Source organism: Saimiri boliviensis, chromosome 8 (genome assembly GCF_048565385.1).
Source record: "Saimiri boliviensis isolate mSaiBol1 chromosome 8, mSaiBol1.pri, whole genome shotgun sequence".
NCBI classification, from domain to species: Eukaryota; Metazoa; Chordata; class Mammalia; order Primates; family Cebidae; genus Saimiri; species Saimiri boliviensis.
In genome coordinates this window covers 23070755-23083032 of record NC_133456.1, presented here as the reverse complement: position 1 = coordinate 23083032, position 12278 = coordinate 23070755, and the positions used below count along the sequence as shown (strand labels likewise).

At 46.0% G+C, this 12278-nt stretch overlaps 1 protein-coding gene across 2 annotated transcripts in view; it reads left to right on the top strand.

Moving 5' to 3' along the window:
* Positions 1–1204: 1204 nt before the first annotated feature.
* ACAD9 (acyl-CoA dehydrogenase family member 9) overlaps positions 1205–12278 on the top strand; it is a 31085-nt gene continuing 20011 nt past the window's right edge. The window contains exons 1-5 of one of the 2 annotated variants that reach the window (XM_074404163.1): positions 1371–1458; positions 6771–7003; positions 7646–7739; positions 8687–8788; positions 11700–11806. In XM_074404163.1, the coding sequence (XP_074260264.1) occupies positions 11723–11806 (84 nt within the window). In that variant the 5' untranslated portion in view covers positions 1371–1458; positions 6771–7003; positions 7646–7739; positions 8687–8788; positions 11700–11722. Of the gene's footprint in view, positions 1459–6770; positions 7004–7645; positions 7740–8686; positions 8789–11699; positions 11807–12278 lie in introns of both variants that reach the window. The other variant, XM_003926142.4, reaches the window with a different exon arrangement.

Sequence of the window (12278 nt, the reverse complement as noted above, 5' to 3'; positions counted from 1 at the left end):
GCCCAGCTGATTTTTTGTACTTTTAGTAGAGACGGGGTTTCACCATGTCGACCAGGATGGTCTCAAACTCTCGACCTCGTGATCCACCCGCCTCGGCCTCCCAAAGTGCTGGGATTACAGGCTTGAGCCACCGTGCCCGGCCAATTTTATTTTTTTGTTCCAAAAAATATACGTAGCATACATGTGAGCTAGGAACAAAACAGTATCTCAGGAATCCACCAACCAGTTAAAAATGGAACCTCGGTCCGGCGTGGTGGCTCACGCCTGTAATCCCAGCACTTTAGGAGGTGCTGGGTGGATCACAAGGTCAGGAGATCAAGACCATCCTGGCCACCATAGTGAAACCCCGTTTCTACTAAAATACAAAAAAATCAGCAGGGCGTGGTGGCGCACGCCTGTAGTAAGGCAGGGGAATTGCTTGAACCCGGGAGGCGGCGGTGGCAGTGACCCGAGATGGCGCCACTGAACTCCAGCCTGGCAACAGAGCAAGAATCCGTCTCAAAAAGAGAGAGAAAAAAATGTAACCTTACCCTTACTGTGCCCCTGTAGAGACCCCAGTACCCCACATTTCCCCCGTTCTCTTGCTTTTCTCTAGTTTTACCACGGCCTCGCGGACGCAAATAACAATACAGAAGCAAGTGGTGGAGGCAGCTGGGCCGGCCTTTAGGTTTCTGTACACAAGGAAGCTTCCCAGGGCTGGCATTTATGGAAAGAACCATTGGTATGTGAAAAACAAATCTTTCTTGTTTCCTATGATCTATGTTAGGGGAAGGTTAAAAAAATAAAAAATAGGCCGGGCGTGGTGGCTCACGCCTGTAATCCAAGCACTTTGGAGGCCAAGACGGGCGGATCACCTGAGATCGGGAGTTCAAGATCAGCCTGACCAACATGGTGAGATCCCGTCTTAAAAAGTAAAAATAAATTAAAAATAAATACAGATTAAAAAAAAGAAAAAGAAAAAAACAAAAGATGCTTCAGCGGCGTCAGGACTGCCGGAGCCCGGCAAGATGCCCGCGGCCCCGCCCCTCCACTCCGCGGAGTTCCTTTGGCCGCGCAAGCGCAGTGGGACCGGCGGGAAGCTTTGGCGCGTGACGTCATCAGGCGGCGCAGGCCAGGTGCACGTGACTAAGGCCTTGGACGCGAATGGTGTCAGCCGTAGGATCCTTCTGGCCTTTCCATCCCCTGCTCCGGGAAACTGCGCCGGCGCAGTGAGTACGTCACGTCGTCGCGGGCCGGTAACGTCATCAGGCGTTGCGGACCGTGTGTGTCCCCGAGGCGCTAAGCTGAGGACGAAGAATAGCCGGCAGCATGAGCGGCTGCGGGCTCTTCCTGCGCACTGCGGCTGCGGCTCGTGCTTGCCGATCTCTGGTGGTCTTTACCGCGAGCCGGCGGCCACTGCACACCAGCCCGCCTATACGAGCTTTCGCCAAACACCTTTTCCTGGGCAAAATCGAGAAGGTAACTTGAGCTCTGGGCGAACCCTTGCTGTCTGGCTCCCGCTTTTGGCCCTCGGCTGCAAGGCTGGTGTTGAGCTTTTTCAGATTCCCCAAACCTACCAGAGAAATACACCCTGCAGGCGAGGCGTGTTAACACTCCGGATTCCAGGAGAACCTTCCCAGATAAAGGGTGGGATATTTCCAAGACTGGGGACCCTGGGAAATGTGGTGGTGAAGTGTTTTAGCTAAATTTTGTCAGGAGAATTTAAAACTCTAGGCTAGGTAATTAATAAAGCAGCCTTCAGCTCAGCTGATCTGGTTTCGAAATGTGCAGGGCTTCCTCTCTGATTCCTAAACAGTTTAGATCATGTCCCTCCTCCGTCACCTTCCAGCGCCCCAGGGCTTCCTTCCCCAGTTGAGCCCTAGTACCTCACCCTGCCATTGAGGTTCCTCAGAAATCTGGCTCCCAGGTGCTTTCCACGAGTCGCACAATCCAGCCAATAGTAACAGTTTGGTTATAAAACACTCATTGTCCTCTTAGAATTGGAAGACTTGGATTTAGTCTCGGCTCGTTGAATAAAAAAAAAAAATTCAGTTCTTTTGTTTCTTTTTTTTTTTTTTTTTTTGAGACAGTCTTGCTCTGTCTCAAACCGGAGTGCTCACTGCAACCTCTGCCTCTGGGGTTCAAGCGATTCTCCTGCCACAGCCTCCCGCGTAGCTAGGATTACAGGCGCCCACCACCATGCCCGGTTTTTTTTTTTTTTTTTTTTTTTTTTTTTTTTTTTTTTAGTAGATACGGGGTTTCACCGTGTTGGCCAAGCTGGTCTCAAACTCCTGACCTCAGGTGATCCGCCCGCCTTGGCCTCTCAGAGTGCTGGGATTATAGGCATGAGCCCACCCGCGCCTGGCCAAGACTCAGTTCTTTTCAGCCTTAAAATGAAGATAGTGTGTCTCCTTCATGGATGTGTTATAGAGCCCCAGTGAGATAAATGGTGCATGGAGAGTCGTTTTAAACTGTAGAGTACTGTGCAGTAGAAGAGAAAGCTGGCTTCAAACACTTACTAGTCTTGTGACCTTGGAGCTGATGGCTTCAATTCCTTGTGCTTCAGTGCATTCAGCTACAAAGTAGGAGTAAACACATTACTTGCTCTTTCCTTTGTATTTTATTTTATCTTCTAAGGAAAGCAACCGTATAACTGCTATTTCTTAGAGGTGTCCTACTTTGAGCCTGGCTGAATGTTGGCTAATCCTTTATCGGGAGTTATTCCCTGGCTTCTCTTTAGAACATTTCTCTGAGGTTGTCAGGCTGACTCCATTATAGCAAGCAACTTTGCAGACACAGAAGTTAAGACTCAGACTAAAAGCAGTTTGCCCCTCTAGAAAGTGCAGAGCTAGCCAGGTGCGATGGCTCACACCTGTAATCCCAACACTTTGGGAGGCTGAGGCAGGCAGATCACCTGAGGTCAGGAGTTCGAGACCAGCCTGATCAACATGGAGAAACCCCTTCTCTACTAAAAATACAAAATTAGCTGGGCGTGGTGGCACATGCCTGTAGATGCAGCTACTTGGGAGGCTGAGGCGGGAGAATCGCTTGAACCCGGGAGGCGGAGGTGGCAGTGAGCCGAGATTGCGCCATTGCAATCCAGCCTTGGCAACAAAATCGAAACTCCTCAAAAAAAAAAAAAAGAAAGAAAGAAAGAAAGAAAGAAACTTCAGAGCTATGTCTTTAACATATGGAAAACCCTTTTACCCAGGCTGTGGTCCTCTCTTCTGGGACCTCCTGCCTCCCAGCAGCATGGTGAAGAAAGAACACAAATCCCTTAGATCTGTTTTCATCTTTAAACCTCTGGCACTGCCCTACTCTCAGCTGTTAGCTTTGCTTCCTAATCCACTGGGAACATCTATGCAGTCAGATGAGAATTTCCACAGGCACAGTTACTCCCTCCCCCTGCATATGTGCCTATATTGTCTACATTCTGTTACTATGAACTGCCTGCTCCTGGCAAAACCAACCTCTCATTAGACCTCAGGCCTTCTCACTGACTCAGGGGTAATTCTTTCCTTTCTCTGCATTGCTCAGTGTTCCTTCTACAGGATCTTGAGCCCTTACCATTCAGGCTTTTGTCCCCAATGCCCATGAAAGTCAGTAGTGACTTCCATGTTGTCAGATTGTGTGATCTGTTCTCAGACCGCACCCTACTCGACCCCTCCTTGGCATCTGTCATAGTTCATCCTTAGACCCTGTTGACACACTTTCTTCTCTGGGTTCTGAATCACAATTCTCACCATTCTCTGAATGTTCTAAATACTTCACTGGCTGGTACTTCTCAGTGCCCATTGCTGGTTCTTTTTTAGCTCCTTGACGGCTAAACAATGACCAGTGTTTCCAACCAGCCCAGCTGGAATTTACTAAGGCTTGGTCTCATTTCATCTACAGCCATCTCCTGGGTGACCTTATTTTGTGTCCTGGCTTTAAATATAATCAGTATCCTTTTTTTTTTTTTTTTTTTTTTTGAGACGGAGTTTCGCTCTTGTTACCCAGGCTGGAGTGCAATGGCGCGATCTCGGCTCACCGCAACCTCCGCCTCCTGGGTTCAGGCAATTCTCCTGCCTCAGCCTCCTGAGTAGCTGGGATTACAGGCACGCGCCACCATGCCCAGCTAATTTTTTGTATTTTAGTAGAGACGGGGTTTCACCATGTTGACCTGGATGGTCTCGATCTCTTGACCTCGTGATCCACCCGCCTCGGCCTCCCAAAGCGCTGGGATTACAGGCTTGAGCCACCGCGCCCGGCTTTTTTTTTTTTTTATTAAGATTACTGATGTTAGTTGCAGGTAGAAGAAGTTATAGACGCCGGGCGCGGTGGCTCAAGCCTGTAATCCCAGCACTTTGGGAGGCCGAGGCGGGTGGATCACGAGGTCAAGAGATCGAGACCATCCTGGTCAACGTGGTGAAAAAAAAGAAAGTTATAGACCTTGTATTAGATGCTAGGTGATTCTTGAAATCCTTTTAGAGCTGCAAAGGTACATATGGAAAAATAATCCAATATTTTAAGATACAGATTTTTTTTTTTTTGAGACGGAGTTTCGTTCTTGTTACCCAGGCTGGAGTGCAATGGCGCGATCTTGGCTCACCGCAACCTCCGCCTCCTGGGTTCAGGCAATTCTCCTGCCTCAGCCTCCTGAGTAGCTGGGATTACAGGCACGCGCCACCATGCCCAGCTGATTTTTTGTATTTTTAGTAGAGACGGGGTTTCACCTGATTGTTGACCAGGATCCACCCGCCTCGGCCTCCCAAAGTGCTGGGATTACAGGCTTGAGCCACCGCGCCCGGCCTAAGATACAGATTTTTAATGCCAAGATTTTTTAATGGTGTATTATGATTTGATACAGCCTACAGAGCTCAACTGCTTGTTTTTTTTTTTTTTTTTTTTTTTTTTTTTTAAGAAAAAGAATAAAGAAGAGGAAGAAAGAGGAAGAGGGAGAGAGGATGTGGGTATTGCTTTATTGCCTGGGCTAGAATGCAATCTAAATATGGGTATGCCTATAATTGTCCTTAATAATGGAGATGTGAAAGAAAATGAGGGAAGAGAATAATAAACAAGGAGCCAACCAACATTTCGTTTGAACTTCTAAGTTGATAGGATGTGATACTGATAAGAATGTATATTTTGTTTATTTAAAGTGGAGAGTTCTATAAATGTTAATTACAGTTACTTGTTCCAGATCTGAGTTCAAGTCCTGGATATCGTTGTTAATTTTCTGTCTCATTGATCTGTCTAATATTAATGTTGAAGTCTCCCACTATTATTATGTGGGAGTCTAAGTCTCTTTATAAGTCTTGTATGTCTGCGTATTCCTGTATTGGGTGCGTATATATTTAGGATCTTTAGCTCTTCTTGTTGTTGCATTGATCCTTTTATCATTATATAATGTCCTTCTTTGCTTCTTTTGATCTTTGTTGCTTAATTGTAACTTCTGCTTTTTATTTATTTATTTTAGCTCTCTGTTTGGTTGGTAAATCTTTCTCCATCCCTTGTTTTGAGTCTTTGTGTATCCTTGAATGTGAGATGGGTCTGGATGCAGCATACTGATGGGTTTTAGTTTTTTATTCAAATTGCCTGGCTGTCTTTGGATTGGGGGATTTAGTCAATTTAAATTTAGAATTAATAATAATATATGTGAGTTTAATACTGCCATTTAATATTAGCTGGCTATTTTGCCCCTTAGTTGATGTAAATTCTTCATTATATTGATGCTCTTTTTGGTATTTTTTTAGAAAGGCTGATACTGTTTGTTCCTTTCTATGTGTAGTGATTCTTTCAGAAGCTCTTGTAAAGCAGGCCTGGTGGTGATGAAATCTCTGAGTGCTTGCTTATTCACAAAATACTTTATTTTTCCTTCACTTGTGAAGCTTAGTTTGGCTGGATGTGAAATTCTGGGTTGAAAGTTCTTTTCTTTAAGTATGTTGAATATTGGTCCCCACTCTCTTCTGGCTTGTAGGGTTTCTGCTGAGAGATCTGCTGTAAGTCCGATAGGCTTCCCTTTGTGGGTAACCTGACCTTTCTCTCTGGCTGCCCTTAGTATTTTCTCCTTCATTTCAACCCTGGTGAATCTGACGATTATGTGCCTTGGAGTTGCTCTTCTTGAGGAATATCTCTGTGGTGTTCTCTGTATTACATGGAGTTGAATATTATCCTGCCTTACTAAGTTGGGAAAATTTTCCTGAATAATATCCTGAAGCGTATTTTCTAGCTTGGATTCATTCTCTTCGTCACATTCAGGTACGCCTATCAAGCGTAGATTAGGTCTTTTCACATAGTCCCATATTTCTTGGAGACTTTGCTCGTTCCTTTTTATCCTTTTTTCTCTAATCTTGTCTTCTTGTTTTATTTCATTGAGTTGGTCTTCGACCTCTGATATCCTTTCTTCTGCTTGATCAAGTCGGCTGTTAAAACTTGTGCATACTTCACGTAGTTCTCGTATTGTGTTTTTCAGCTCCATCAATTCACTTATATTCCTCTCTAAATTGTGTATTCTTGTTAACATTTCGTCAAACCTTTTTTCAAAGTTCTTAGTTTCTTTGGATTGGGTTAAAGCAAGTTCTTTTAATTCACAGAAGTTTCTCATTATCCACATTTTGAAGCCTGCTTCTGTAATTGGAACACACTCGTTCTCCATCAAGCCCTGTTCCGTCGCTGATGAGGAACTGTGATCCCCTGCTGAGGGAGAGGCGTTCTGATCTTGGGTATTCTCAGCCTTTTTTGGCTGTTTTCTTCCCTTCGTTATAAATTTATCCATCTGTGGTCTTTGTACTTACCGTCTTTGTAATTAGGTTTCTGAGTGGATGTCCAACTTACTGATTCTCAGCGCTGAAATCTGAGCAACCCACTGCGCCGACCAAATCAGCGGTGTTAAGATTGATGGTGCTTTTCTGACTGCACCAAGAACCGATGCTCCAAGGCGCCGGCAAAACCACCTCGCCGGTCACAAGAGTCGCGCTGGCGACCTGTGGGGCTCCTCCGCTGGGAATCTCCTGGTGCGTGAGCAACAAGAATTCATGTGAAGGTGTGGCATCCTCTCGTTCTTTGCGCTTTCACTGGGAGCTACAATCCCGAGCTGCTAGTGATCAGCCATCTTGGATCTCTCTCCAATAATCAGTATCCTGATGCCTAACATTTCTCCAGTTGAGATTGAACTCCAGATTCCTTTTTTTTTTTCCAGTAGTTTGCTAAATGCCCTGTTTATTCTGCAAACAAGGCTTAGAAATGTACAGACACAATCTGTAGGTTGAAAGGTCTCTGTGTAGTTGTGACTTCACCGCTATACTTCTGCAAAAGCAGTAATGAGGGCAGCTTCGGAACACATTAACCTACCATTGTTTTGTTCAGACCCCCAGGCTTCTAAATGTTAGTCTTGGGCTCCTTGTTTCAGGGGACCGTTATCATCCCTTGTACTGAGAAGGAAAGCTGAGCAAAATCAGGAAGAACCTGTTTGAACAGGGGAGGAAGATGGATGTGGTGGGTGGAGCCTGCACACAGTTCCTGTATCTCAGGAACCTTGTGAGATTTGCTTTCCAGTTCCTTCAGTGCATCCTGTCCTGCTGGCCAGAGTAGAGTAGAGCACATATTTTTCTTTCCCTTTTAACTGATATTTCCATTATGGGAGCGTGCTAAAATATAATTTTTAGAAAATATTTACTATTTTTAGAAAGAAGTTTTCCCATTTCCAGAAGTTTCCCAAGATGAACTTAATGAAATCAATCAGTTCTTGCGACCTGTGGAAAAATTCTTCACTGAAGAGGGTATGTATGGTTTTCTTTACCCATTGCCAATTTCCATTGTAAGCGCAATTCGGTTGATATTTATATTAGAAGTGGCATACCTAGGGGAAGTTTTCCTTAAGAAACGGGGTTTCTCCAGGTTGGTCAGGCTGGTCTCGAATTCCCAACCCTTAGGTGATCCACCCGCCTCGGCCTCCCAAAGTGCTGGGATTACAGGTGTGAGCCACTGCGCCCGGCTGGGGAAGTTTTCTTGAGGGAGAATTGGTTTCCACTCATAATATTTTGCTTTAGGGGTCATCCCTATTGCCATTTAATTAAAACACATTGGGCCGGGCACAGTGGCTCATGCCTGTAATCCCAGCACTTTCGGATGTCGAGATGGGTGGATTACCTGAGGTCGGGAGTTCGAGACCAGCTTGACCAACAATGGAGAAACCCCATCTCTACTAAAAATACAAAAATAGCTAAGTGTGGTGGTGCATGCCTGTAATCTTAGCTACTGGGGAGGCTGAGGCAGGAGAATCACTTGAACCCCCAAGGCGGAAGTTGTAGTGAGCCAAGATCGTGCCACTGCACTCCAGCCTGGACAACAAAAGCGAAACTCTGTCTCAAAAAAAAAAAATAGCTGGGTGTGGTGGTATGTACCTGTAGTTCCAGCTTCTCATGAGGCCGAGGCAGAAGGATTGCTTGAACCTGGAAGATTGAGGCTACATGAGCTATGACTGTGTCATTGTACTCTAGCCTGGATATCAGAGTGCGACCCTGTCTCAAATGTATAAAAATAAAAAATTTCCTGGGCTCATTACATAAAATTGAACACAGGCCATATGACCATGACTACAGAATTTCTAGTTTTGAAAAAGTTTCTCCTCTGGGATTATATATTACTAATATATAAACATTGTTCTGTTTACTTATATTTGTAGAAACAGCTTATGTTTGTTTAATCAAAATTTTCCTCTTGGCAGTGGACTCTCGAAAAATTGACCAGGAAGGGAAAATCCCAGATGAAACTTTGGAGAAATTGAAGAGCCTGGGGCTTTTTGGATTGCAAGTCCCAGAAGAATATGGTAAGTCAAGCAAACAAGCACCCAGCCAGTTTAGCTCTTAAGAAAGCACTCTGTGTTTGTCTATAAAAGGGTTCTGTTTAGGAAAGTTGACCTTTAAATGCAGCATATCGAAGGTCTAGCTGCTGGAATAGGTGATACCATCTGTTGTGGGCTACATGGTGGGTGGATGTAGACTGACTGAAGGACCTTTAGGGAGGAAGTGCTCTTGGGTCCCGTGCTTCTCATCCTAGCACAGAGGAATGAGGCATGTGGTCTGGCTGGCTGTAGGGTGCCAGGCACATCGAGGGGGGAGATTGGACCAGTGGGAACCTTTGCACAGGGTCCTATGTCCTATGGACTGTCCCCATAATTCTTTGAGCATTGTAGTGATGTTTTTAGCTGCCAAGTGGAGGTTCTGCCTTATTTGAGTTGGCCAGTCACTACAGCTTGCCTCCCTTTTGCTTGTTCTTAGTTGGTCACCTGAATTCTGCAGAGGTTTAAAGGGACCGGCAAGCAGTGTGGGGGAGGCAAGGTAGAAAATGGTTCAGAGGGATAGAAAAACACACGTGTGCCATTTATGTTTACCCTCAGGCCCTTTTGATGTAAAATGATAAAGGTCAAGGATGCTGCTAAGCATCAGACAATCCGCAGGACAGATCCCCACAATGGAGAACAATCCATTCCAAAATGTTATAGTGCCACAGTAGAGAAACTCTGTCCTGGAGTCCTGGATATTGGGCAGTGGGACACACTATAGCTGTTGCATTTATAAAGACCTTCAACTGTGATAGAAGATTCTCGCTACATGTTAATTGATTCAGTGTGTGTATAGATATCTTCATATTTTAAGTATCTACATATGCTTGTATGCCTAGAAAAAGTATGGATGAAAAGATATACATAGAAATCGCTTTCTCGGGCCGGGCGCGGTGGCTCAAGCCTGTAATCCCAGCACTTTGGGAGGCCGAGGCGGGTGGATCACGAGGTCAAGAGATCAAGACCATCCTGGTCAACATGGTGAAACCCTGTCTCTACTAAAAATACAAAAAATTAGCTGGGCATGGTGGCACGTGCCTATAATCCCAGCTACTCAGGAGGCTAAGGCAGGAGAATTGCCTGAACCCAGGAGGCGGAGGTTGCGGTGAGCCGAGATCGCGCCATTGCACTCCAGCCTGGGTCACAAGAGTGAAACTCCGTTTCAAAAAAAAAAAAAAAAAAAAAAAAAAAAAATCGCTTTCTGAGGCACAAGATTGTGAGCAATTTTTTTTTTTTTTGAGACAGGGTCTCACTCTGTTGTGAGATCTGGAGTGCAATGGTGTGTGATCATAGCTCACTGCAGCCCTGAACTCATTGGGCTCGACCAGTCCTCCCACCTCGGCCTCCCAAGTAGCTGGGGCTACAGGCATGAGCCACCATGCCTGCTGAATTTTTTTTATTTTGTAGAGATGGAGTCTTGCTATGTTGACCAGGCTAGTGTTAAACTCCTGGACCCAAACAGTCCTCTCACCTCAGCCTCCCAAAGTGCTGGGATAACAGTGTGAGCCATTGCGCCCAGCCTTTGTTTTTTATTACTTTGTACCTTTCTATATTGTGATTTTCTTTCTTTTATTTTTGAGATGGAGTCTCTCTGTGTTGCCCAGGCTGGAGTGCAGTGGTGTGATCTTGGCTCACTGCAGCCTCTTTGCCTCCCAGGTTCAGGTGATTCTCATGCCTCGGCCTCCCGAGTAGTTGGGGCTACAGGCATGCTCCACCACACCCGGCTGATTTTTTTTTTTTTTTCTTTTTTTAAATGGAGTTTCCGTCTGTCACCAGGCTGGAGTGCAATGGCGTGATCTTGGCTCACCACAACCACTGCCTCCCAGGTTTAAGTGATTCTCCTGCCCCAACCTCCTGAGTAGCTGGGGCTACAGGTGCTTGCTACCACGCTAAGCTAATTTTTGTATTTTTAGTGGAGACCACATTGGCTGGGTTGGTCTCAAATTCCTGATCTCAGGTGATCTGCCCACCTTGGCCTCCCAAAGTACTGGGCCACAGTGCCTGGACTGTATTGTAATGTGTTTTTTATTTTTTTATTTTTTGAGATGGAGTTTCACTCTTGTTGCCCAGGCTGGAGTGCAATGATGTGATCTCCACTTACTGCAACCTCTGCCCCCCAGGTTCAAGTGATTCTCCTGCCTCAGCCTCCCAAGTAGCTGGGATTACAGGCACCTGCCACCATGCCCGGCTAATGTTTTGTATTTTTAGTAGAGACAGGGTTTCACTATGTTGACCAGGCTAGTTTTGAACTCCTGACCTCAGGTGATCCACCCGCCTCAGCTTCCCAAAGTGTCGAGATTACAGGTGTGAACCACTGTGCCCAGCTAATTTTTTTTTTTTTTTTTTTTTGAGACGGAGTTTCACTCTTGTTACCCAGGCTGGAGTGCAATGACGCGATCTCGGCTCACCGCAACCTCTGCCTTCTGGGTTCAGGCAATTCTCCTGCCTCAGCCTCCTGAGTAGCTGGGATTACAGGCACGCACCACCATGCCCAGATGACTTTTTGTATTTTTAGTAGAAATGGGGTTTCACCATGTTGACCAGGATGGTCTCAATCTCTTGACCTCGTGATCCACCCTCCTCGGCCTCCCAAAGTGCTGGGATTACAGGCGTGAGCCACCGCGCCTGGCTTTTTTTTTTTTTTTTTTTTTTAATATAGTGATCTGGCATTACTTTATAATCAGGAAAATTAAAAAGCCTTAATGGGAGGAATCTGGGGCTAGGCTGTGATTGACACTGGTTCGTAATCAGGAAAATTAAAAAAGAAGCCTTAATGGGAGGAATCTGGGGCTGGGCTCTGATTGACACTGGCCTGTAATCAGGAAAATTAAAAAAGAAGCCTTAATGGGAGGAATCTGGGCCTGGGCTCTGATTGACACTGGTTTGTCTCTCCTAGGTGGCCTGGGCCTCTCCAATACCATGTACTCACGACTAGCGGAGATCACCAGCATGGATGGGTCCATTTCTGTGACTCTGGCAGCACACCAGGCTATTGGCCTCAAGGTCAGGTGTCTGGGGGTTCTCTCTGTGTTGCTCTCTGTAGGTCTTCTGGAGTCACATAGCGGGGGTAGAGGTCAGAGGCTTGCTCCCTTTTATGAGAAGTGAATCAGACCTTACCTGATAGGCAGCCCTGCCCTCCAGTTCCCTCACTCCGGCCACACCTCGTGGTGCTCAGTCCCCACACACACATGTATAGTGGCCCTTGGGTCACACTGTCCCTTTCTTTTGAATCTGCCTCCTGTCCTCAATGCCTCTGATCCACTCTTCAAGGCCCAGGTGGGGTGCTGCTGCCTTCACCGTGGGCTGGAAGTAGCCTTCCCTCCGGAGCCCTTTGTCCCTCAGCCTGAGCGTGTCCCCCACTGTTTTCACATGCCACCTTCCCCATGCTGGGCTTGGAGCACCTTAGGCAGGTCCAGGGTCTTTACTGACAATCTTACTACTCCGGTTATTTCTGCTTAATGTTGACATCAAAGAG